The sequence below is a fragment of the Callithrix jacchus genome, chromosome 17 (genome assembly GCF_049354715.1).
Source record: "Callithrix jacchus isolate 240 chromosome 17, calJac240_pri, whole genome shotgun sequence".
In the NCBI taxonomy this organism is placed as follows: Eukaryota; Metazoa; Chordata; class Mammalia; order Primates; family Cebidae; genus Callithrix; species Callithrix jacchus.
In genome coordinates, this window is record NC_133518.1 from 6,245,837 (window position 1) to 6,272,955 (window position 27,119).

The 27,119-nt window shown below is 46.5% G+C and overlaps 1 protein-coding gene across 4 annotated transcripts; it reads left to right on the plus strand.

Annotated features, from left to right (window-relative positions):
* Positions 1-1,252: 1,252 nt before the first annotated feature.
* Positions 1,253-22,072, plus strand: LOC144580004 (uncharacterized). 4 transcript variants are annotated; one of them, XR_013528822.1, is made up of 13 exons: positions 3,773-4,112; positions 4,879-4,906; positions 5,420-5,487; positions 6,839-6,906; positions 7,213-7,388; positions 11,217-11,263; positions 11,947-11,968; positions 16,553-16,632; positions 17,094-17,118; positions 17,400-17,447; positions 18,252-19,056; positions 19,908-19,941; positions 21,387-21,525. XR_013528822.1 is itself a non-coding variant. In XM_078354925.1 (13 exons), the coding sequence occupies exon 13, from the start codon at positions 21,484-21,486 to the stop codon at positions 21,931-21,933; it is 450 nt and encodes a 149-aa protein (XP_078211051.1). In that variant the 5' UTR covers positions 3,773-4,112; positions 4,879-4,906; positions 5,420-5,487; positions 6,839-6,906; positions 7,213-7,388; positions 11,217-11,263; positions 11,947-11,968; positions 16,553-16,632; positions 17,094-17,118; positions 17,400-17,447; positions 19,019-19,056; positions 19,908-19,941; positions 21,387-21,483; the 3' UTR covers positions 21,934-22,072. The 4 variants fall into 4 exon arrangements, 1 of the variants encoding a protein (XP_078211051.1); XM_078354925.1 differs by having other exon boundaries at positions 19,019-19,056; positions 21,387-22,072; XR_013528823.1 differs by lacking the exon at positions 18,252-19,056.
* The last annotated feature ends 5,047 nt before the right edge of the window (positions 22,073-27,119 follow it).

Sequence of the window (27,119 nt, forward strand, 5' to 3'; positions counted from 1 at the left end):
TTTCAAGTGAATATCCTTTATGATTGTCATTGTGAATCGGACCTCAGGTGTCGTGGAGTCCAGCGACCAGTGAGTGGAGTTTCTCACCAACTGAGGCCTGATTGACGATGTCAATCAAAAGATGACATAGCTAACAATTTGGTTTGGGGCATATTTCTCAGTTGCAACGTTTTCTCCTTCAGATACAATTTCGAATTTTTCAGCCAGCATAGATACCTGCCACGTATTCCAAAGCCACTGCATTTTCTGCAAGTGCCCCCTGTGCTCCATCTGGGGCCTGTGACTTCAACACTCTTGGACATCTGGCTTTTTGCTTAGTTTAGTTTTGTTTTTGAGACAGAGTCTGTCTGTCTCCAGGCTACAGTGCAGTGTTGTGATCTCAGATCACTGCAGCGTCCTCCTACTGCATTCAAGCAATTCTCCTGCCTCAACCTCCCGAGTAGCTCGGACTGAAGTTTCTTGCCACCACCACGCCGGGTTTTTTATAGTTTTTAGTACAGATGGCGTTTCACCATGTTGGCCAGGATGGCCTCTACCTCTTGCCCTCATGATCTGCCTGCCTCAGTGTCCCCACATGCTGGATTACATGCGTGAACCACCGCGACCAGCCTGCCATCTGGTTTTCTAACCTCACCAAGTGAATATGAGACCTGTGCCAACAGTACTTAGCATGATGTAATCCTCATGGTGTTTCTTTTTTTCTTATTGCAGGAGAAGCCAGTGTCCCACTATCACCGTCGTACGTATTCTTTTTCTTTTAAATAGTTACCCAGACGTAGTGCATATGCAAACAAATTTACTCATTTGAAATAGGTGATTTCGTGTTTTTACTCTATTTATAGGGTTGTGCAACCATTGTTAGAGTCTAATTGTAGAAGCTGTTTTTCCCTCTCAGAAAACCCGCTTAGTAGTGACTCCTCCTTTCTCCCCCACCCCCCACACCCCAGGTTCTAGGCAGCCCTAATTTACTTCCTGTTTCTGTAGTACACTTTCTTGCTGTATTAACCGGTTCTTCAAATGACGATTTCACGTTGATGAGGTTGCCCTGGCTAGGAAGCCAGGCTCTTTCATTTCTTTCTGCTCCTCTCCTTTTCCTTCCTTCAGCAAGAAGGAGAATGGTCCAGCAGCAGCTGGGTCCGTGCTTGTCAAACACCCCGCTCCATACCCTCCAGCCCAGTCCACATTTCCCAAAGCTCCTGGTGAGATTCCTGAGCAGCACCAATGCACTGACTGTCACTCTGTGTTCTCTTAGGTCCCGTTGAGGTCCCGCAGGACCTCATACTAGAAGACATTGAGGATGATGAGCTACCCCGTGATGAGGTAAGATGCATTTCTTTGTCTCGAAGAGAAATTTTTCTTTCTGGGGCCTCTGGAATATCAAGTGAATATCCTTTTTGGCTGCCATTGTGAATCGGACCTCAGGTGTCGTGGAGTCCAGCGACCAGTGAGTGGAGTTTCTCACCAACTGAGGCCTGATTGACGATGTCAATGAAAAGATGGCATAGCTAACAATTTGGTTTGGTGCATATTTCTCAGTTGCAACGTTTTCTCCTTGAGATACAATTTCGTATTTTTCAGCCAGCATAGATACCTGCCAAGTATTCCAAAGCCACTGCATTTTCTGCAAGCGCCCCCTGTGCTCCATCTGGGACCTGTGACTTCAACACTGTTGGACATGTGGCTTTTTGCTTTGTTTAGTTTTGTTTTTGAGACAGAGTCTCTCTGTCACCAGGCTACAGTGCAGTGTTGTAATCTCAGATCACTGCAGCGTCCTCCTACTGCATTGAAGCAATTCTCCTGCCTCAGCCTCCCGAGTAGCTCGGACTAAAGTTTCTCGCCACCACCACGCCGGGTTTTTTGTAGTTTTTAGTACAGAAGGCGTTTCTCCATGTTGGCCAGGATGGCCTCTACCTCTCGCCCTCATGATCTGCCTGCCTCAGCGTCCCCACATGCTGGATTACATGCGTGAACCACCGCGCCCAGCCTGCCATCTTGTTTTCTAACCTCACCAAGTGAATACGAGACCTGTGCCAACGGTACTTAGCATGATGTAATCCTCATGGTGTTTCTTTTTTTCTTATTGCAGGAGAAGCCTGCGTCCCACTATCACCACCGTACGTATTCTTTTTCTTTTAAATAGTTACCCAGACCTAGTGCATATGCAAACAAATTCACTCATTTAAAATAGGTGATTTCGTGTTTTTACTCTATTTATAGGGTTGTGCAACCATTGTTAGAGTCTAATTGTAGAAGCTGTTTTTCCCTTTCAGAAAACCCGCTTAGTAGTGACTCCTCCTTTCTCCCCCACCCCCCACGCCCCAGGTTCTAGGCAGCCCTAATTTACTTCCTGTTTCTGTAGTACACTTTCTTGCTGTATTAACCGGTTCTTCAAATGACGATTTCACATTGATGAGGTTGCCCTGGCTAGGATGCCAGGCTCTTTAATTTCTTTCTGCCCCTCTCCTTTTCCTTCCTTCAGCAACAAGGAGAATGGTCCAGCAGCACTGGGTCCGTGCTTGTCAAACACCCCGCTCCATACCCTCCAGCCCAGTCCACATTTCCCAAAGCTCCTGGTGAGATTCCTGAGCAGCACCAATGCACTGACTGTCACTCTGTGTTCTCTTAGGTCCCGTTGAGGTCCCGCAGGACCTCATACTAGAAGACATTGAGGATGATGAGCTACCCCGTGACGAGGTAAGATGCATTTCTTTGTCTCGAAGAGAAATTTTTCTTTCTGGGGCCTCTGGAATACCAAGGGAATATCCTTTTTGACTGCCATTGTGAATCGGACCTCAGTTATTGTGGAGTCCAGCGACCAGTGAGTGGAGTTTCTCACCAACTGAGGCCTGATTGATGATGTCAATCAAAAGATGGCATAACTTAGAATCTGGTTTTGTGCATCTTTCTCAGTAGTCACATTTTCTTCTTGGAAAGTAATTTTGTATTTTTCAGCCAGCATAGATACTTGCTGCCTATTCCAAACCCACTGCATTTTCTGCAAGCATCCCCTGTGCTCTATTTGGGGCCTGTGACTTCATCACTGTTTGACATCTGGTTCTTTGCTTAGTTTAGTTTTGTTTTTGAGACAGAGTCTCTCTGCCACCAGGCTACAGTGCAGTGTTGTGATCTCAGATCACTGCAGTGTCCTCCTACTGCATTCAAGCAATTCTCCTGCCTCAGCCTCCCGAGTAGCTGGGACTGAAGGTTCTTGCAACCACCATGCCAGGTTTCTTGTAGTGTTTAGTAGAGATGGCGTTTCACCATGCCGGGTTTTTTGAAGTTTTTAGTATAGACAGGGTTTCACCATGTTGGTCAGGATGGCCTCAACGTCTTGCCCTCATGATCTGCCTGCCTCAGCATCCCCACATGCTGGATTACATGCGTGAACCACCACGCCCAGCCTGCCATCTGGTTTTCTAACCTCACCAAGTGAATACGAGACCTGTGCCAATGGTACGTAGCATGATGTAATCCTCATGGTGTTTCTTTTTTTCTTATTGCAGGAGAAGCCTGCGTCCCACTATTACCGCCGTACGTATTCTTTTTCTTTTGAATAGTTACCCAGACATAGTGCATATGCAAACAAATTCACTCATTTAAAATAGGTGATTTCGTGTTTTTACTCTATTTATAGGGTTGTGCAACCATTGTTAGAGTCTAATTGTAGAAGCTGTTTTTCCCTTTCAGAAAACCCGCTTAGTAGTGACTCCTCCTTTCTCCCCCACCCCCCACGCTTCAGGTTCTAGGCAGCCCTAATTTACTTTCTGTTTCTGTAGTACACTTTCTTGCTGTATTAACCGGTTCTTCAAATGACGATTTCACGTTGATGAGGTTGCCCTGGCTAGGAAGCCAGGCTCTTTCATTTCTTTCTGCTCCTCTCATTTTCCTTCCTTCAGCAAGAAGGAGAATGGTCCAGCAGCAGCTGGGTCCGTGCTTGTCAAACACCCCGCTCCATACCCTCCAGCCCAGTCCACATTTCCCAAAGCTCCTGGTGAGATTCCTGAGCAGCACCAATGCACTGACTGTCACTCTGTGTTCTCTTAGGTCCCGTTGAGGTCCCGCAGGACCTCATACTAGAAGACATTGAGGATGATGAGCTACCCCGTGACGAGGTAAGATGCATTTCTTTGTCTCGAAGAGAAATTTTTCTTTCTGGGGCCTCTGGAATATCAAGTGAATATCCTTTTTGACTGCCATTGTGAATCGGACCTCAGGTGTCGTGGAGTCCAGCGACCAGTGAGTGGAGTTTCTCACCAACTGAGGCCTGATTGACGATGTCAATGAAAAGATGGCATAGCTAACAATTTGGTTTGGTGCATATTTCTCAGTTGCAACGTTTTCTCCTTGAGATACAATTTCGTATTTTTCAGCCAGCATAGATACCTGCCAAGTATTCCAAAGCCACTGCATTTTCTGCAAGCGTCCCCTGTGCTCCATCTGGGACCTGTGACTTCAACACTGTTGAACATGTGGCTTTTTGCTTTGTTTAGTTTTGTTTTTGAGACAGAGTCTCTCTGTCACCAGGCTACAGTGCAGTGTTGTAATCTCAGATCACTGCAGCGTCCTCCTACTGCATTGAAGCAATTCTCCTGCCTCAGCCTCCCGAGTAGCTCGGACTGAAGTTTCTCGCCACCACCACGCCGGGTTTTTTGTAGTTTTTAGTACAGAAGGCGTTTCTCCATGTTGGCCAGGATGGCCTCTACCTCTTGCCCTCATGATCGGCCTGCCTCAGCGTCCCCACATGCTGGATTACATGCGTGAACCACCGCGCCCAGCCTGCCATCTTGTTTTCTAACCTCACCAAGTGAATACGAGACCTGTGCCAACGGTACTTAGCATGATGTAATCCTCATGGTGTTTCTTTTTTTCTAATTGCAGGAGAAGCCTGCGTCCCACTATCACCGCCGTACGTATTTTTTTTCTTTTGAATAGTTACCCAGACATAGTGCATATGCAAACAAATTCACTCATTTAAAATAGGTGATTTCGTGTTTTTACTCTATTTATAGGGTTGTGCAACCATTGTTAGAGTCTAATTGTAGAAGCTGTTTTTCCCTTTCAGAAAACCCGCTTAGTAGTGACTCCTCCTTTCTCCCCCACCCCCCACGCCCCAGGTTCTAGGCAGCCCTAATTTACTTCCTGTTTCTGTAGTACACTTTCTTGCTGTATTAACCGGTTCTTCAAATGACGATTTCACGTTGATGAGGTTGCCCTGGCTGGGAAGCCAGGCTCTTTCATTTCTTTCTGCTCCTCTCCTTTTCCTTCCTTCAGCAAGAAGGAGAATGGTCCAGCAGCAGCTGGGTCCGTGCTTGTCAAACACCCCGCTCCATACCCTCCAGCCCAGTCCACATTTCCCAAAGCTCCTGGTGAGATTCCTGAGCAGCACCAATGCACTGACTGTCACTCTGTGTTCTCTTAGGTCCCGTTGAGGTCCCGCAGGACCTCATACTAGAAGACATTGAGGATGATGAGCTACCCCGTGACGAGGTAAGATGCATTTCTTTGTCTCGAAGAGAAATTTTTCTTTCTGGGGCCTCTGGAATATCAAGTGAATATCCTTTTTGACTGCCATTGTGAATCGGACCTCAGTTATTGTGGAGTCCAGCGACCAGTGAGTGGAGTTTCTCACCAACGGAGGTCTCATTGACGATGTCAATCAAAAGATGGCATAACTTAGAATCTGGTTTTGTGCATCTTTCTCAGTAGTCACATTTTCTCCTTGGAAAGTAATTTTGTATTTTTCAGCCAGCATAGATACTTGCTGCCTATTCCAAACCCACTGCATTTTCTGCAAGCATCCCCTGTGCTCTATTTGGGTCCTGTGACTTCATCACTGTTTGACATCTGGTTCTTTGCTTAGTTTAGTTTTTTTTTGAGACAGAGTCTCTCTGTCACCAGGCTACAGTGCAGTGTTGTGATCTCAGATCACTGCAGCGTCCTCCTACTGCATTCAAGCAATTCTCCTGCCTCAGCCTCCCGAGTAGCTGGGACTGAAGGTTCTTGCAACCACCATGCCAGGTTTCTTGTAGTTTTTAGTAGAGATGGCGTTTCACCATGCCGGATTTTTTGAAGTTTTTAGTATAGACAGGGTTTCACCATGTTGGTCAGGATGGCCTCAATTTCTTGCCCTCATGATCTGCCTGCCTCAGCCTCCCCACATGCTGGATTACATGCATGAACCACTGCACCCAGCCTGCAATCTTGTTTTCTAACGTCACCAAGTGAATACCAGACCTTTGCCAGCAAGATCCAGCATGATGTAATCCTCATGGTGTTTCTTTTTCTCTTATTGCAGGAGAAGCCTGCATCCTTGTATCACCGCCATACGTATTTTTTTTATTTTAAACAGTTACTCAGACGTAGTGCATATACAAACAAATTCACTTATTTAAAGTAGGTGATTTCGTGTTTATACTCTATTTGTAGGGTTGTGCAACCATTGTTAGAGTCTAATTTTAGAAGCTTTTTTTTTATATCAGAAAACCCGCTTAGTAGTGACTCCTCTGTTCTCTTAAATTCCCCACGCCCCTGGTCCTAGGCAGCCCTAATCTACTTCCTGTTTCTCTAGTACACTCTATTTCTTTATTAACCGGTTCTTCAAGTATGACGATTTCAGGTTGATAAGGTTGCCCTGACTAGGAAGCCAGGTTCTTTCATTTCTTTCTGCCCCTCTTATTCTCCTTCCTACAGCACCAAGGAGAATGGCCCAATAGCAGCTGGGTCCATGCTTGTCAAACACCCAGCTCCATACCCTCCAGCCCAGTCCACATTTCCCAAAGCTCCTTGTGAGATTCCTGAGCAGCACCAATGCACTGACTGTCACTCTGTGTTCTCTTAGGTCCCGTTGAGGTCCCACAGGACCTCATATTAGAAGTTATTGAGGATGATGAGCTACCCCGTGATGAGGTAAGGTGCATTTCTTTGTCTCAAAGAGAAATTTTTATTTCTGGGTCCTCTGGAATATCAAGTGAATATCCTTTTTGACTTCCATTGTGAATCAGACCTCAGTTATCGTGGAGTCTAGTGACCAGTCAGTGGATGTTCTGACCAACTCCGGCCTGATTGACAATGTCTGTCAAAAATGGCATAACTTACAATCTTGTCGTGGGCATCTTTCTTAGGGGAACTTATTCTTCTTGAAAAATTATTTGGTATTTTCCAGCTGACATGGCCACTTGCTAAATTTCCAAATCACCCCACTGTTTCTTTCAGAAGTATCTTCTATGCTTCATTTGGGGACCAGTGATATGCTTCATTTGGGGACCAGGTTTCTAATGTCACCATGTGAAAAGTCCTGCAGCAACAGCACCCAGCATGACATGATGCCTACGATTGTTTGTGTGGTTTTCCCTTGTACCAGGACATTTAGACAGCCCCAAATTACCTCAGTAAGTATTATTTATTTTTTAAATCGCTTTATTGTCACTCAGTCGACATGCAAAAACTATTCACTTATTTAAATTGTGTTATTTAGGGTTTTTAGTATATTTACCGGCTTGTGCAGCCATTGTCACATCCAAGTTTCGAACCTTTTCATTTTCCCTCAGAGAAACCCTATAGTCATTAGTAGTCACTTTTTTTTTCCCCAAGGCCCACACCCCTGGTCCAAAGCAGCTGCTAAGCTACATTATGTTTCACTAGATTTACCTTTTCTGGCAATTTCTTTTATAATTTAAATTTGATTTTAATTTTTGGGATACATGTGCAGGACATGCAGCTTTGTAACATAGATAGAAGTGTGGCATGGTTTGCTGCAGCTGTCAACCCATCACGTAGTTATTAAGCCCTGCATACATTAGCTCTATATTTTGAGGCTCTCCCGTTTACTTCCCCCACAATGTGTGTTGTTCCCTTCTCTAACATTGTGCATATTCTAATATCACTTTCTTCGTAATGACAAATCTAGGTGATAAGTCAGGGGGGATTTTCTTGCTTGCTTTTGTCTGGAGAACCTTTCTAGCTTCAGGTTTCTGATAGGTGTGAGGATCTGGGGCATGCTGTGAGAAACAGATGTCTCCATGAAGAACTCAGCTCTAGACAGTAGAATCTCCATCATGCCCTATTGATGCTACTGTTAAAATAGATTTTTGTTTTCTTCTGAAAACCTTCACACCGAGAGCCAAGGTAGCTGCTTTAAGTCATGATCAATGTCAAGTAGACCACATGATGGTTTGAGGGTTTTTTTGGAGCGTTTATTCTGAGGAGATGCCTTGCTTTTCAGTAAAATTTGATTGTCTTCTATGTGTCAGTATTTTTCCAATGGAACAAAGGAATGAAACTGTTTTGTTTTGCAATGTCACTTATTCACCCCAGAAGTGATGTTCTCGTGACCAGATTGTTCTTGACATCTTTAATCTCTAGACGAAGCTTCCCATTGGTGCTTCGGGGGCGCTGTTGTGTAAGTCAAGGAAAATATTAGTATTACCAACATTGAGGTTCTCTGAATTCATTGACACCCGCTTAGTGGGCTTCATGGGAGAGAGCAAGGGAGAGCCTCATGCTAGACCTGAAGGGGAACATGATTTAGAGGATCAGAGGGGAAACAGGACATTAGGGACATTGTTAAAAGAGAATGTCAAGGTTGCAATGTTAGGGGCATTAGTTCAGTGTCATCACCAGGGCCCAGGCAGGATATGAGACCCCTTCTGGGGAGGAGTGAGTAGGACTTGGCCTTCCTCTCTGTCGAAAGCTTTGTGTGAACATCACCCTAAATACCTTGAGAAAGGAGCTTCCTTCCTGACCCACGTCTTCTCCATCTTTTTGTGCAATGATGGCAATGATACCAGCAGAGTCTCATTGCGGAGAGGGGCAGAACAGGAATCAGGTCCCCATTTTTCTTACACAGAGCAGACAGGACACGAGTCAGTAGGAATGGACCTCAGGGTCAGACCAGACACAGAGAGGTCCCAGGCTTGATCTTCCTGGGGCTGAAACAGAGAAGTTTTTATTTTTCACCTCTTCTGGAAATCTCCTGAGGAATGATTCTTCAGTAGACCCTGTTGGCCAAGGGTCTTCTGGCCAAGAAATGCTTTTCAACTGGACCGAGTCTTCCAGCTTTTGGCCTGGGCAGCTGCAGCACTCCAAAGTAGCAGGGTAGGTGGGGAGGGACATGAGTTCCAGTGCAGGGTGATCTCAGCAAAGGGCTGGGGACTGACCCCGGCCTCCAGGTCATCCTTGCAACTCTTCTGTGCAATCCATAACATCTCAGTTTCCACTTATTTTGGAGATGGTTTAAAATCTTCTGCCTCAAAGTCTGAGTCTTCCCACAGGTGAATAGAGGAACCCTGGCTATGGGTATTTACTCACAGGGCAGTGACTGTGTCTTCATTTGTCCTTACCCCAGAGCTCAGTCCTGGGATGGACACTTTAGGCTCCATGGATGTTTCAATGAACACACCCCTGGGATGAGCTCTAGGTCACCCCTGGGCTGGGATCCAGTGCAGGTGTGGAAAGGTTTTCTTCTCAGACTGTCCAGCCTGTTGAGCCACACACTCATCCTGGAGCCTGCCCAGCTTCTGAGTCAGGGTCTCTGGAGATGAGGGTGAGCTCCTGAGGACAGTGAGATGCCCCCACCCCCCTGCTCCTGCTGCTCTGATCTAGTCTGGACAGGGTGTGCAGGGCCATGCTCTTCCACTGGGTGCAAGCATATCCCTGTTGGAATCCCTCTGGACCTGGATGTTGTCCTCACTGTCATATCCTCAGCCCCATACAGTGATGGGCCCTTGTGCATATGCCCAGGAAGTAACTGTAAATGTGTGGTAGGATCTGAGCAGCAAACGATTCTGCAAAAAACACCAGGAGAGGGGAGTCGGGTCTTCCTCATGTCTGGATCTCTGGAGCTGTCCCATTTAGTGTGCTTCTCAGTCATATATATACCTCTTTATACTTAAATAAACAAATATATACAATGAAATATTCAAAATCTCGTCACAACAGCCACCATGCGATGGCCCAGCAGCTGTACATCAGAGAGCATTTCCTTCCCCACAGAATGCTGTTTTGCATGTCTGCTGTGAGCCTGGCCCAGGGTCTAATTGTAAGTTGGGATCTCAGTGTTATGGGATTGGAGGTGAGACCGATAATGGGCCAGTGGAAGGAAAAATGGGAAGGTGTTTCCTTCAGCTTCTCTTTCTTACTTGAAGGCTGGAAAGTGTAAGCAATGTTTTGTTGAAGACCTCTGGCTCCACAGAGCCTATAGAGAGTCTGAGAACACGGAGGAAAGCTCAGGGTGATCTCATGTAATCCAGTGTGGCCTCACCTGGAATAGGAGAGTGGGTGAGTCACTCTCTCAAATAACTTCTTGCTGAGATTTGTGTCTCTAAATATTGGCCAGTTGGCACCATCCATGAGGGAAGCTGCAATAGGACAATTTCTGCAGGTAGAAAATAATACCCTAGGCCGGGTGCAGTGGCTCAGGCCATTAATCCCAGCACTCTGGGAGGCTGAGGTGGGCGGATCACGAGGTCAAGAGATCAAGACCATCCTGGGCAACATGGTGAAACTCCGTCTCTACTAAAACTACAAAAATTAGCTGGGCATGGTGGTGTGTGCCTGTAGTCCCACCTACTCAGGAGGCTGAGGCAGGAGAATTGCTTGAAACCAGGAGGCAGATGTTGCAGTCAGCCAAGATCCCACAACTGCACTCCAGCCTGGTACCTGGTGAGCAAGACTCTGTCTCAAACAAACAAAAGCAAAAATGATACCCTAGGAGTATTTCTGGGAGCAGTTGGGTTACACCCATTGCTTTGGAACCTAGGAAAGGGGCTATGAAGCCAGAACCCCCCCAAAAAAATAGCTGTAGAGGTCTGACTTATTTCTGTTGTATTTCAATAAGATAGAGATGAGAGGATGTGTGTCCATGGGCTTTGTGGGCTGCTTTTGTAACCATCGTTTTTTGCTCTGGTATTTAATGATTACTTTTCCCAGGAGACCAGTTTTTCCTGCCTATGTCACAGCAAACATCTAAGCCTTGCTTTTTGATTGGTTAATATCTTTTGGGAATTGGGAATGCAAGAGTATTATTAGGTATTGGCATTGTCTAAGATGAAAGATATCTGGTGAGACTCCCTCACGGTACTATCTGAACATAATTGTTTCTCTGAGATGGTCTCAAAATCTTCAGTCCCACACTCCATATGCCACACCCAGCAAAGCTCCTTGAGTTACTCACAGTCTCCAGCCACCAGGGTACTGACTTTTACTCTGTCTCTCTCCAGTTCCTTCTGAGGATTGCAGGAGCATCACTTCTCAGGATGATGGTGAGGTAAGAACCCCTTTTTCTGTCCTCTAAAGAATGCCCTGTCAGGTGGGGATTGGGGAGGGAGAGCATCAGGATAAATAGCTAATGGATGCGGAGCTTAAACCTGGGTGATGAGTTGATAGATGCAGCAAAGCACCATAGCACATGTTTACCTGTGTAATAAACCTGCACAGTCCTGCACATGCATCCTAGAACCTAAACTTCAAAAGAAAACAAAATGAAAAAAGAATTGTTTCTTTTCTGATTTCTTTCCTTCTGTTAATTGTGATAATCTGAGAAGGCACATTATGTCTGACATGTCCAACTCTCTCTTTGGGGTTGGAATTCAATGGGAGTGTCTTCCCATTGGATACATGATATTTTAGAATGTTTTTAGATGACAGCATTCATTATCAACTGTAACGCAGAGGAATTTTCCTCAACACCAGTTTTCCTCTTTCATTTAGGCATTGTGTATTTGCCAATGTAAATCAACTTCTAGATAAATTCTGTGGGAAAAGGTCTTGTCTTTTCCACAGGTGTCCTCTATTCTAGCATGTTGGATTGTTGGCCTTTGTAAGACTCAACCATTGTCTTACAACTAGTTTCTTGAAGTCATCAAGAGACTGAAAGATCTGTGGGGGTGGGGGCGGGGGTGCAGAAGAATTCATCTGATTCTCATAGCATCTTGTTTTGTCTAATTGCAGAGTTCATCACTCACTGTTTGCGGTATGTACCCTGAAGTAGCTCACTTGCTGTGGAACAAACTTGCTGGTTTTAATATATAGAAACCTGATTCTGGGTTCTGGTTAAAGAATATTGGGGGTCTAGTGAGAGCAAATAATTTTGCAAATGTATAACTATGATCAGAGGGACTGTATGAATGCATATGAACCCAGAGGACCAGCCAGGGGACGTTATGTGAGCCAATGTGGCTTCAGCTGGAGTAGAAGTGAGTGCACCTCTCTCTGACTTACTCTGCTGTTGGTGGTTCTAAAGAGTGGATTCTGGAAAATCTCAACAGCGAAGAAGACACCTTTCCAGGTAGGCAACAAGATTACAGGTGGAATCTAATAAAGCAGGTTCCTAGGAGCCTTCAGCTTCTGCCTACTGTTTGGGAGGGTGAGCGAGCATGTAGAAAGAGAAGAAAAAGAAAACGTGGATGAAGTTTGTTCTTGTCAGAGTTTAATGTCATAGTGGTGAGAAGTGTGAGTACCCTGTCAGTGATCACCTCTTTTTTTTCTTCTTTTTTTGTGCGTCCCCTGTTCTTGCTTTATTATTTGAAGAAGGTCTTTCTGAGGATACCTCTTTTCTGCCTCTGCCACTGCAAAATGTTAAAGCCTTTGGTTTGGGACACAGTTCTGTCATGGCAGTTACTTAATACTGGAGACAACAAGTCTTCCACAGTGTGCCCAGATGCTTGGGATGAACTGATCCTCACCTTCTGAACTGTTAGGAGGTTTCATGGCAGCACATTCATTTGTCTGTCCTTGCTGTTTACTCCTGATATCCAGGGCTCTCTCTGGGCATGGGGGACACGATGAAGATTTTCTCTGGGGTCACTGCAAAGGTCCAGTGTCTTGTAAATGGAGGAAGAAGTACACCCTTGAGCACGCTGCTCAATTTTATTATTTAAATGAGAATATGGAGTTTTACCATCATTTGTTAAAGAGGTCTTCCTTTTCCCATTGTGCATTCTCGGCACCTTTGTTGAAGATCAGTTGGCTGTGTATGCATGCATTGAATTTTGGGATCTGTATTCCATATCTCCAATACTTATGGGTGCCCCCATGCTAGGACCCTGCTGTCTGAATTTCTGTATCTTTTCCTCATAGATTTCAATCTCATGAATGCGTATCTTCCAACGTTATTCTTTTTCAACATTATTATGATTGTTTGAGACATATAAGAATTCAAAAAAAATGTTGGGTTATCTTTTCTATGTCTGCACATAGAAAAGTGCATGTTTGATAGTAGTTCTTGTGCGTCTTTGGATCATTTTGTAGTATTGTGTATTAGTCAGCTTTTGCCTTCCTGTCTGTGAATACGAATGCCTTTTCATTTATTTGTACCTTCTCTACTTCCTTTCAGTCACATTCTGTTCTTACCAGGCTATGAGTATTTAATCTTATTGGTTAGATTCTAAGTATCTAATGATTTCAGAGGTTATTATCCATGGAATTACATTTGTAATCTTGCTATTGGATCGTTGATATTGAGTGCATATTAACACAACTGCCATTTGAGTGTTAACCTTGTACTCTGCAATTTTGATGAATTTATTAGCATGAATAGCATTCTTGTAGACTATCTCCGATTTTCCATATGCAGAATGTGAAAGAAGTTCTCAGCTTCATACCTCTATTCTCATGTATATTGTTACTGTGAAGGTCTATTAATATTCACCTACTGAATGGTGTCCTTCCAATTGGTGTAGTAAGGTTGTTCAGGAAATACTTCACCTACTTATTCCATCATTTATAGTTTTAATTTTTTGTTCATGCTATTGTATGTTTATTATTTTTCCAAAGAGTAAAATGCAGTATTTCTGATGAGATTCTGCATACCTGACTTCCCTCTTCGTGTTGACTGAAAGCATATAGGGGCGTCTCTTGTGCTTCTGTCTTTCCACCATCAATTATCTTTTAAACTCTAGACTTCAGAATCTGAAGTGAATCCAGAATGTGGAAATGTGAAGCAAAACGCACAAGAAAGAAACCTAATATTGCTATTTTCATGGCTTACCTCCTTTCATCAGCCTAAATGTATATTTAGTTCACAGTATTTGAGAGTGTGTTACTTCTACTCATATCACACGTTTTCCCAAATACATACTGATAATATCTGTGTCTAGGCCAGTTTACCTACCAAAACACAGTTTTAAACTTACTTTTGTGGATTATTCAAAATTCCCTATGTACAGAGATATGAATAATATGCTTTCACCCAACCTGTTACCCTCCTCAGAAGGAAGGAAGGCACAAATCAGGTCCCTTGTGACACTATCCAGAGCACTTTGCCAAGGCCAAGCCACAGTCATCTCTGTAACTTGGCAACAGCCTCAGTTTGAGCCACTTTACATTTAAGAGAAAGAAATCATACAGGATATGATGTCACATACTTGGAACCTTCCAATATGGTAGATAATTCTCCTCCCCAAGTAAACTGGTGTTCATTCCATTTGACGAGGTCTCTGTTGATTTTTCATCAGGTCACTGACTCATTCTGTAGACAGCATGCACTTAAATTTTCTTTTATTCAGATGTAGCTACTGTGTGGAATCGGATGTCACCAAAAGCATTTTTGATACTCATATCTCATTCTTTTGTCTCAAAGTTAGAGTTAAGTTAAAATGACTATTTTTGGACAGAGCAGTTGTGCATTATGGCATCACCCCTGACTTGGGACCTTATCTCTTGGGTATGCATGCAGGTCTGGAATGTGTTAAGCTTTGAGATATCAAGCAAGTCAGTTCTTTTTTAATTGACCATTCTGAAGATCTACAATACACAGTTTATTTTAATAAACCCATTCACTCCTCACTACAGAGCTCACCTAAACAGTGATTGTTTACTATCCACACACTCCTTGGATGGAGAAACCGAAGGGCTAATGAATGTGCCCATGCTTTTAAGCCCCTAAAGGAAGGAGGCAAGATATGAACCTAGGGTTATAGCTCTAAAGCTGAATTGATAATGAATTGTCGAACTACAGTTATTACCCTGAGGAGGATGGCTCTCAACCCTACCATCATGGGTAGCTGTAAGTTGGTTCCCTCACACATGAGTCTACAGAGATCCCAAACACTGCCTATGATTCCAAGATGGCTGCAGCAGTCACGTGGCTTAGGGCAGACAACAGTGATTGTAACTGCAGGATATGGCATGGCCATTGGTGTGAATACTACAGAGCTGCCTTAGATACCCCTGACAACAGGGTCAAGTGCAAGTTCTGAATATTAGGAAGTGGTACTTAGAAATATTGAGAAACTCCTTTCAGTGCTGGGGACATTCCTCAGCAGTTGGCCCCAAACAAATAAGATGAATGGGATATTTTTGAGATAGCTGAAAACTTTTATCACCACAAGACCTAGAAATGATCAAATTCTGCAAACTACATTCATTAGACACAATGACAAGACAGAAAAGAAGCATAGGTATCCTCCATAGGCAATTACTGCACCTCCATGACAAAGGAAAGGTGGACTGAAGAAGGAACTATTCGTGTGATTAACACCAGTTGTTTTATAGAATATAATTTCAATGTTTCCAATTCTTCCATCATTGACTATAACAAAAGTTCAGTACGTAACTAAAATAGACTGTTTTGCCTAGAATTGAATCCATCTGTCTGATCAACTTAGCTTTTATTCAAGGATTGAAAATTCTAAAAAACAGAACTGCAGCAACAGCTATTTCCCTTCATGTGAATCCATAAATGGAAAAATGTTCCTGGGACATAAATCACATAAACATTTATTGTTACTTCTGTTTGACATAATAAATCCCTAGTGTCCTCTTCTAAAAAATAAACCTCACTATGATTATACATTGCAAACCAAAAGATTATCTAAAACCAGTCTCAATCAACTTAGAAGTTTAATTTGCCAAGGTTAAGGACATGCTAGTGACACAGCCCCAGGAGGTCTTAAGTACACATATCCAAGGTGATCGGGCTAGAGTTTGGTTTTTACATGTTTTAGGGAGACATAAGACATCAATTAATGCATGCAAGATGTCAATTTCTTCCGTTGAGAAAGACGGGACAACAGAAAGTGGGAGAAGGTTGGGGCTCCAGGTCATAAGGAAGATTTCAAGATTTTTTGATTGTCAATTGGTTGAGTTTAAAAACCTGGAATCAATAGAAGAAAGTGGGTTCAGATAAGGGGCTGGGTAGACCCAGGTTTTTATTATGCACCTTTAAAACTGATGCTAAATGTAGCACCAGCATGATTGGGTCCTAGAGTACTGATGTAGTCTTGAATATGCTGTTTGTTTAAAAGAGCTTCAAAATGTGTGAGAGACAGAAAGGCACTCTTCCATTGAACCTTAGTGTGCATTTGAGTTTCCCTTTTCTGTTGACTCTTCTGTGTTGCCGCATCATGCCTCTAGTACGAGGCGGAGACTTCCATGTCTCATCTCTTTCCCGCTGCCCTCCCTCGCCAGCCCTCTTCCACCCAGGGGGACAGCCCAGCAGCAACTCAGTCCATGCTTGATAATCACCCACCTCCATACCCCACATTCAGCAAAGCTCCCTGAGTAACTCACAGCCACCAACCACCAGGGTACTGAGCTTTCCTCTGTGTACTTCCAGTGTCTTCAGATGACCAGGCCAGCATGGTTGGACTCAGACCCTGGACAGAGGAAGAAGATCTGGAGGAGGAAAACCTCTATGTAAGACTCCTTTTCTTTGTCTTCTAAAGAAATTTTGCTTTTGTGATTTCTTCTCAATCTGGATATGAAAATCTGAAAATGTACATTATGTACAGCATATGCAATTCTCTTTGTGGGGGTGAAATTCAGTGGGAATGTCTTCCCAACTAACACGCAATACACTGGGAGGTTTTCAAATGACAGCATCCATTATTGGCTGTAATGCAGAGGTACTTTCCTCAACATGTTTTCCTCCTTGGATTAAGCATTGTGTATTTGCCCATTAAATCAACTTTAAAGATGAATTCTGTGAATGAAGACCTTATTTTTCCATAAGCATCCTCATGATTTTGAGGATGTTGACCTATGGCTCAGCCGCTGTGCCACTTCTTGTTTTCTACCCTTGCCAAGGGAATAACAGATCTATGTGAGGTGCACCACAGAGTCTCAGCCTCATAATGTTTTCTTTTGTATAATTGCAGAGAACAATCCAGCAAAGGATGAAAAGTAAGTATCATGAAGTAGCTCACATCATGAGGGACCAACTTGCCGCTTGAGTGTATAGAAACCTGATTCTGGGATCCTGCTGGGAAGGAGGATTGGGGGGTCTCCTGAGAGGAAGTGATTTGGCCAATACAGAACTCCAGCCAGAGAGGCTGTAGGAAGGTTTATCAACTCAGAACAAAGACCAGGGAATGATGTGTGAGGCCACGTGGCTTTAGCTGCTGGAAGAGGAGTGGGTGAGTCACTCTTTCTAATGACTTGTCCTGATGTTATTTTTTCTAAAGACTGGCTTCTGTGGAGCATCTTCAAAGTCATCAAAGGCATACCCCAAGGTAGGGAACTACTTTCCAGGTAGGACCTAATGTGAAAGGGTTCCTAAGAATCTTTGCCTTCATGTTATCCCCGCTGCTTGAGGGGCTGAAGCAGGGGGTATGAAATCAGAAAGAAAATGAAAATGTGTGCGAGGTTTGGTTTGCTCTTTTCAAAGTTTGTCGTCATGAAGGTAGGAACTGTGTCTCTGGGCTGTGAGGGTGCTGTGTTCATTAGAGATGATCTCTGCAGTACGCCTGCTCTTTTCTGCCCAGTGAAACATCAAAACCTTTGGCTCGGATTAATCAGCACTCCTTGGGATTATGCACAAGGGATGTAGGGCTGGGCATTGAGTGTCATCTGTAAGGAAAGGAAGGAATCTGTGGGAGCATTTTTCTCACAGGCATTTACTTGAACTTAGAAAAAACTCTGCTGTGTGCTAAGGGGAAATTGATAATCACCCTCTGAACTTTTAAGACTTGTTATAGCACATTTATGTTTCTGTCCTCTCTGTGGGTTTAAAGGGATCTCCCAGGGGTGGATGGCAGAGTGAATGTTCACTCTGGGCTCACTGGTAGGTCTCCAGTCTCCTGGGAAGGCAGAGAAGGAGTCTGACCTTGAGCACATTTGTAGCCTCCACTTCCCACCCCTACCGCAGATTCTGAAATGAGGCTTCTTTTCTCCAGTTCTGTAATTTTTGGGGAAACCAAGAGTTTCTTCCCACAGAAGATGGCATTACACTATTTCCTGTCTTCAAAAATTAGGCTTTCGTTGTTCTCTAATATCTCTGATATTTATAAGTTAAGTTCTGGACCTTTTATTCACAGATTGCTAAAAGGTGTGCAGGAAACTCCATAGGATAAAACGTGCTGATAGCATATAATTCTGTCCATGCTGTGCTATGGATGACATTTTTATCTCTGGAGGATCCTCATTTTACATAAGATGCAAAACTAAGTGCGCACCCTCGATCCAGTCTGGAGCACTTCATTAAAGAACTGAGTTTGCTGCTGTCTGTCATTTGCTTTTCTTCATGAGACCTTTGAACCACCTAAATATTGCCAGCACCCTCTTTTGGGACCCTGACATCTGAGAGGGTGAGATGGCACAAGTGCAGACATCCCTGGTTCCTCCCTGAAATTTCCCTCCTCCTTTATTCATCTTCTTCCTTAAGGGACCTGCTCTGACTGCTAATGACTTGTTTAGACCTCTCCAGGTTTGGACTGTCATACATAGAATAAGTCAATATGTGATTCTCGGAGTCTGGCTTTTTCGCTCACATTATGATTTGAAATTCATTCACGTTCGTAAGTGTAACCGGCTTTGGAATAATACTGGCACTCATTTCTGTGAAGTAGATTGTTAGAAGGGAACATATCTTTTATTGCCATGAATAGTGACAAATATTATTCAAAATGGTGTCCCTAATTCATGCTCCTGTGGCAGCATATGTGAGGAGACATTTCTCCAAATCCTTGTGCACTTTTAGTTTTATCTCTCCCTGAAACTTCTATCACTGTGGTTAGTCTTTCAATTGTATAGCATCTTACTTAAAATTTTTAACAAAAAATTTTCTTTTAATCTAATGATGCAGGCCAGTAGGTTTGTGTACGCCCATCTGACCCCAGTCATGTAAGTAATCATTGATCAAAATGTCACTATGCCACATGACTGTACTTGATAACAGCTGCTTAAGTTATTAAAATGTAAAGGATAAGTGATACACATTTGAGTCTTGGATACTATGTGGTCACTTTTCTATGTTGCCTCTTTGAAGCATCACAATCACTTTGAGGCATAGTTTGGTTCTATTCATTATACAGATGAGGAATGTGAATCTCAGTTAAGTAAATTATTCACGGGACACACCCACAGCTGGACCTCTCTAACACCAAAGGCTAATCTATAAACTAACATGCTGCACTGCCTGTAGTGGCAAAGTAGACTTGCCATTAAGTGAAGTTTGCTTCCACAGCTGGGCGTGTGAGCTTAGCGGGGTTGCTGTGACCCATGCTTTATGGGTTTGAGATTGGTGTTGCAGAAACCCAGATGGAGAAGCTCTTGGCTGAGGGAGTGAAAAATTACTGAAAGGATAGATGAGTGCATTTGAAGGATCATGCTTCCATAGAGCATGTTGTTGAGCCTCTTGGAATAAAAACATACAATCAAACAATCACCCAGTCCTCAGTTGTACCATTCAGTAAGCATCAGCACGCCATGAAGTGTGCTCACTGCTGTGTTGTGGGGACATAAAATCTATCCCAGGCTTCTGTGGCCTCCCATTCTGTCCCGTCCAATGAACCTCTTTTCTGTTCCATTGGTCTACATCTCTGTTTTGGTACCAGTACCGTGCTGTTTTGATTACTGTAGCAGCTGACTAAGTTTGTGATCAGGTTTTCAGTATTCATTGAGAGAAACAGAACCTTTTGCAAACAGTCCACAGCATGACATGCCCCTCATAAAGCTTTGTTTCTGTGTTGCAGGTAGTGCTGGTGTTTTATCTGAAGTGTGACTCTGGTAAGTATTCTGGAATTATTGTCAAGAAAAAAGCTGGTTTCAATGTGCAGTGCCACGCTGATTCTGGGATTGTGATAGGAATAAGCATAGTGAAAGTGTTTTTTAGAAACCTGAGTTCCCCGGGGAAAAATCATGGCCAAATTTTGAGGCAGCATCTGTGCTCCCTTTTGGCTGGTACTGAGTTGGGTGCTCTAGGATTGGTGGTGTCTTGTGTGAGGCTGCATCATGTGATGTGAACGTGTGTGCTTCTGTGCAGGTGAGGCTGTGTGTTTTCTCAGGAGAGATTTCCCATTTACACAGCCCGTTCTCCAGTGTCTACTTTTAAAGAATAAAATCCAGCCCCACTCTACTCTGTCTGTACAGTGACTCCTCCACCCTCACCAGAGCCATCCCTGGGTCTGGTTTATTATCCTCACAGCTCAGGTGGAGAACCTGAAGGGCCAGGGGGTGGCCCCAGCTCCTGAGTTCCTGAATGAAAAAGTGAAAACACAAACCCAGGAGTCTAGGCCAGTGCTGACACTGGCAACTACTGGTATGCTCTCAGTCATGGGGTGTTGACCACCATGCAGGGAGTCCAGCATTCGTGTTTAAGCCCTAAGGAATTCCCAGAGACTGCCCATCGTTATAAAGTGGCCTCCATGGTCACACAACCCAGGGCAGTTACAGGTACATCTCCTCACAGACCGGCGTAGTCATCAGTTTGAAAAGCACAAAGATGTTTGTTTGGGTCGGCTCACAGGTCCTTTTTTGTTTAATTTTTAAGTTCAGGGGAACCTGTGCGGGATGAGCAGGTTTGGTACATGCGTAAACGTGTGTCATGAAGCATTTGTTGTGCAGGTGATTTCATCATCCACGTATTCAGCTTAATATCAGTTATTTTCCTGATCTTCCCCCTCCTCCCACCGTCCACCCTCCAGCAGGCCCCAAGCTCACAAATTCTAAGAGGAGTGGGGGACCGCACAGGCCAGTGTGGCCCACTTCAGGTGTGAAGTTAATTTGCTCAGCAGCTGGCCAAAGCACATAAGGATCCGTGATGATTTTTAGTAGATGTAGTAATATCTTCCCAAGCCCTAAAATGCTCAAACCCGGCCAGCTGAAAATGGTGAGGGAGAGGGACAGGTAGGAACTCTGTGCAACACTTGGTTTGTAGCCTGGTTTCCATCCCCTCATGGCAACTCTCTTGTGCATGCGGGTTAAAGGCCCTCAGCCTCAACCCAAGCCTCCTCCATGAGGAGACTCCCACTATTGGCTGGCTACTGCAGCACATGAACACCAGCCAAAGTGAAACAAAACGTTGCTTTAAAACAAGTTATGTATTCATAATGTCCACTCATTGTTTTGTAATCTCTGCTCTCTCTGTGGTTAAGTCTTCCTATTAATTTCTGATATTAATTTTGTGATTTCCGTTTTTCCTTGATAAATCTCACTAATGACTTGTGTACTAGACTTTTCTTGAAAACAACTGTTGGCTTTTATCCATGGCTGGGGCATCATCCACAGCTGAATAATCATCCATGGCTGAGACATCAGGGACATTCACAGATGGGCATCATCCACGCCTGGGGCATCATCCACTGCTGGGACATCATCCACACCTGGGGCATCATCCACGCATGGGGCATCATCCACTGCTGGAACATCATCCATGCCTGGGGCTTCATCCACACCTGGGGCATCATCAACTGCTGGGACATCATCCACTGCTGTGGCATCATCCATGCCTGGGGCATCATCCACTGCTGGAACATCATCCACTGCTGGGACATCATCCACTGCTGGGACATCATCCATGCCTGGGGCATCATCCACTGCTGGGACATCATCCACGCCTGGGGTATCATCCACTGCTGGGGCATTATCCAACCCTGGGGCATCATCCACTGCTGTGGCATCATCCACGCCTGGAGCATCATCCACACCTGGGGCATCATCCACTGCTGGAACATCATCAACTGCTGGGACATCATCTACTGCTGGGACATCCACACCTGAAGCATCATCCACACCTGGGGCATCATCCACTGCTGGAACATCATTGACTGCTGGGACATCATCCACTGCTGTGGCATCATCCATGCCTGAAACATTATCCACTGCTGGGGCATCATCCACTGCTGGGACATCATCTACGCCTCAGGCATCATCCATTGCTGGGGCTTCATCCACTCCTGGGGCATCATCGATGCCTCGGCCATCATCCACTGCTGGGACATCATCCACGTTTGGGGTATCCACTGCTGGGGCATTATCCATCCCTGTGGCATCATCTTCTGTGGCATCATCCACGACCAGAGCATCATCCACACCTGGGGCATCATCCACTGCTGGGACATCATCGACTGCTGGTACATCATCCACGCCTGGGGCATCATCCATAGATGGGCATCATTTATGCCTGGAGCATCTTCCATACCTGGGGCATCATCCACTGCTGGGACATCATCCACCGCTGGGACATCATCCACTGCTGGGACACCATCCATGCCTGGGGCATCATCCACTGCTGGGACATCATCCACACCTGGGACATCATCCACACCTGGGGCATCATCCACTGCTGTGGCATCATCCATGCCTGGAACGTCATCCACTGCTGGGACGTCATCCACTGCTGGGACGTCATCCACTGCTGGGACGACATCCACTGCTGGGACATCCACGCCTGGGGCATCATCCACGCCTGGGGCATCATCCACTGCTGGGACATCATTTATGCCTGGGACATCATCCACGCCTGGGGCATCATCCACTGCTGTGGCATCATCCACACCTAGAGCATCATCCAGGCCTGGGGCATCATCCACTGCTGGGACATCATCCACTGCTGGGACATTTACGCCTGGGGCACCATCCACTGCTGGGACATCATCCACTCCTGGGACATCATCCACGCCTGGGGCATCATCCACTGCTGGGACATCATCCACGCCTGGGGTATCATTTACTGCTTGGGCATTATCCATCCCTGGGGCATCATCCACTGCTGTGGCATCATCCACTCCTGGAGCATCATCCACACCTGGGGCATCATCCACTGCTGGAACATCATCGACTGCTGGGACATCATCCACTGCTGGGACATCATCCACTGCTGGGACATCCATGCCTGGGGCATCATCCACACCTGGGGCATCATCCACTGGTGGGACATCATCCACTGCTGTGGCATCATCCACTGCTGGGACATCATCCATGCCTGGAACATCATCCACTGCTGGGACATCATCCACTGCTGAGACATTTACGCCTAGGAAATCATCCACTATTGGGACATCATTTATGCCTGGGGCATCATCCACGCATGGGGCATCATCCACTGCTGGGACATCATCCGTGCCTGGGGCATCATCCACTGCTGGGACATCATCCACTGTTGTGGCATCATCCATGCCTGGGGCATCATCCATAGATGGGCATCATCCACAGCTGGAGCATCATCCATGCCTGGGGCATCATCCATAGATGGGCATCATTTATGCCTGGGGCATCTTCCACACCTGGGACATCATCCATGCCTGGGGCATCATCCACTGCTGGGACATTTATGCCTGGGGCATCATCCACTGCTGGGACATTTATGCCTGGCACATCACCCACTGCTGTGGCATCATCCACGCCTGGGGCATCATCCATAGATGGGCATCATTTATGCCTGGAGCATCTTCCATACCTGGGACATCATCCACTCCTGAAACATCCACGCCTCGGTCATCGTCCACTGCTGTGGCATCATCCACGCCTGGGGCATCATCCACTGCTGGGACATCATCAACCGCTGGGACATCATCCACTGCTGGGACACCATCCATGCCTGGAACATCATCCACTGCTGGGACATCCATACCTGTGGCATCATCCACACCTGGGGCATCATCCACTGCTGGGACATCATCCACTGCTGGGACGTTTACGCCTGGAGCATCATCCATGCCTGGGGCATCATCCACTGCTGGGACATCATGTATGCCTTAGGCATCCATTGCTGGGGCATCATCCACTCCTGGGGCATCATCCATGCCTGGGCCATCATCCACTGCTGGGACATCATCCACGTTTGGGGTATCACCCACTGCTGGGGCATTATCCATCCCTGGGGCATCATCTGCTGTGGCGTCATCCACGCCCAGAGCATCATCCACACCTGGGGCATCATCCACTGCTGGGATATCATCCACTGCTGTGGCATTATCCACACCTGGGGCATCACCCATAGATGGGCATCATTTATGCCTGGAGCATCTTCCATACCTGGGGCATCATCCACTGCTGAGACATCCACGCCTGGGGCATCATCCACTGGTGGGACATCATCCACGCCTGGGGCATCATCCACTGCTGGGACACCATCCACACCTGGGACACCATCCACTGCTGTGGCATCATCCATGCCTGGAACGTCATCCACTGCTGGGACATCATCCACTGCTGGGACATCGACGGCTGGGGCATCATCCATTGGTGGGACATCATCCAGTGCTGTGGCATCATTCACTCCTGTGACATCATTTACTGCTGAGACATCATCCATGCCTGGGGCATCATCCACTGCTGGGACATCATCCACTGCTGTGGCATCATCCACGCCTGGAACATCATCCACTGCTGTGGCATCATCCACGCCTGGGGCATCATCCATAGATGGGCATCATTTATGCCTGGGGCATCTTCCACACCTGGGGCATCATCCACTGCTGGGGCATCATCCACTGCTGGGACATCATCCACTGCTGGGACATCCTCGACTGCTGTGGCATCATCCACGCCTGGGGCATCATCCATAGATGGGCATCATTTATGCCTGGAGCATCTTCCATACCTGGGGCATAATCCACTCCTAGGACATCCACGCCTGGGGCATCATCCACTGGTGGGACATCATCCACGCCTGGGGCATCATCCACTGCTGGGACATCATCCACTGCTGTGGCATCATCCACACCTGGAACATCATCCACGCCTGGGGCATCATCCATAGCTGGGCATCATTTATGCCTGGGGCATCTTCCACACCTGGGACATCATCCATGCCTGGGGCATCATCCACTGCTGGGACATTTATGCCTGGAGCATCATCCACTGCTGGGACATCATCCACTTCTGTGGCATCATCCACGCCTGGGGCATCATCCACTGCTGTGGCATCATCCATGCCTGGGGCATCATCCACTGCTGGGACATCATCCACCACTGGGACATCATCCACTGCTGGGACACCATCCATGCCTGGAACATCATCCACTGCTGGACATCATCCACTGCTGGTACATCCACACCTGGAGCATCATCCATGCCTGGGGCATCATCCACTGCTGGGACATCATCCAGTGCTGGGACATTTACGCCTGGGGCATCATCCACTGCTGGGACATCATCCACTGCTGGGACATCATCCATGCATGGGGCATTATCCACTGCTGGGACATCATCCACGCCTGGGGTATCATTTACTGCTTGGGCATTATCCATACCTGGGGCATCCACTGCTGTGGCATCATCCATGCCTGGAGCATCATCCACACCTGGGGCATCATCCACTGCTGGAACATCATCGACTGCTGGGACATTATCCACTGCTGGGACATCATCAACTGCTGTGGCATAATCCATGCCTGGAACGTCATCCACTGCTGGGACATCATCCACTGCTGGGACATCCACTCCTGGGGCATCATCCACACCTGGGGCATCATCCACTGCTGTGGCATCATTCACGCCTGTGACATCATCCACTGCTGGGACATCATCCCCACCTGGGACATCATCCACACCTGGGACATCATCCACACCTGGGACATCATCCACACCTGGGGCATCATCCACTGCTGTGGCATCATTCATGCCTGGAACGTCATCCACTGCTGGGACGTCATCCACTGCTGGGACGACATCCACTGCTGGGACGACATCCACTGCTGGGATATCCACGCCTGGGGCATCATCCACACCTGGGGAATCATCCACTGCTGTGGCATCATCCACACCTGGGGCATCATCCACTCCTGGGGCATCATCCACTGCTGGGACATCATCCACACCTGGGGCATCATCCACTGCTGGGACATCATTTATGCCTGGGACATCATCCACGCCTGGGGCATCATCCACTGCTGTGGCATCATCCACTCCTAGAGCATCATCCACGCCTGGGGCATCATCTACTGCTGGGACATCATCCACTTCTGGGACATCATCCACTGCTGGGACATTTATGCCTGGAGCATCATCCACGCCTGGGGCATCATCCACTGCTGGGACATCATCCACGCCTGGGGTATCATTTACTGCTTGGGCATTATCCATCCCTGGGGCATCATCCACCGCTGTGGCATCATCCACGCCTGGAGCATCATCAACACCTGGGGCATCATCCACTGCTGGAACATCATCGACTGCTGGGACATCATCCACTGCTGGGACATCATCCACTGCTGTGGCATCATCCACAGCTGGGGCATCATCCACACCTGGGGCATCATCCACAGATGGGCATCATTTATGCCTGGAGCATCTTCCATACCTGGGGCATCATCCACTGCTGGGACATCCACGCCTGAGGCATCATCCACTGGTGGGACATCATCCACACCTGGGGCATCATCCACTGCTGGGACACCATCCACACCTGGGACATCATCCACACCTGGGGCATCATCCACACCTGGGGCATCATCCACTGCTGTGGCATCATCCATGCCTGGAACGTCATCCACTGCTGGGACATCATCCACTGCTGGGACATCCACGCCTGGGGCATCATCCACACCTGGGGCATCATCCACTGGTGGGACATCATCCAGTGCTGTGGCATCATTCACACCTGTGACATCATCCACTGCTGGGACATCATCCACTGCTGGGACATTTACGCCTGGGACATCATCCACTGCTGGGACATCATTCACTGCTGGGACACCATCCATGCCTGGGGCATCATCCACTGCTGGGACATCATCCACTGCCGTGGCATCATCCACGCATGGGGCATCATCCATATATGGGCATCATTTATGCCTGGGGCATCTTCCACACCTGGGGCATCATCCACTGCTGGGACATCATCCCTGCCTGGGGCATCATCCACTTCTGGGACATCATCCACTGCTGGAACAGCATCCACTGCTGTGGCATCATCCACACCTGGGGCATCATCCACAGATGGGCATCATTTATGCCTGGAG

What these genes read in the sequence shown, in the direction of transcription:
- LOC144580004 (XM_078354925.1), top strand. Translation starts at nt 21,484, where the DNA reads ATGGGCATCATCCACGCCTGGGGCATCATCCACTGCTGGGACATCATC.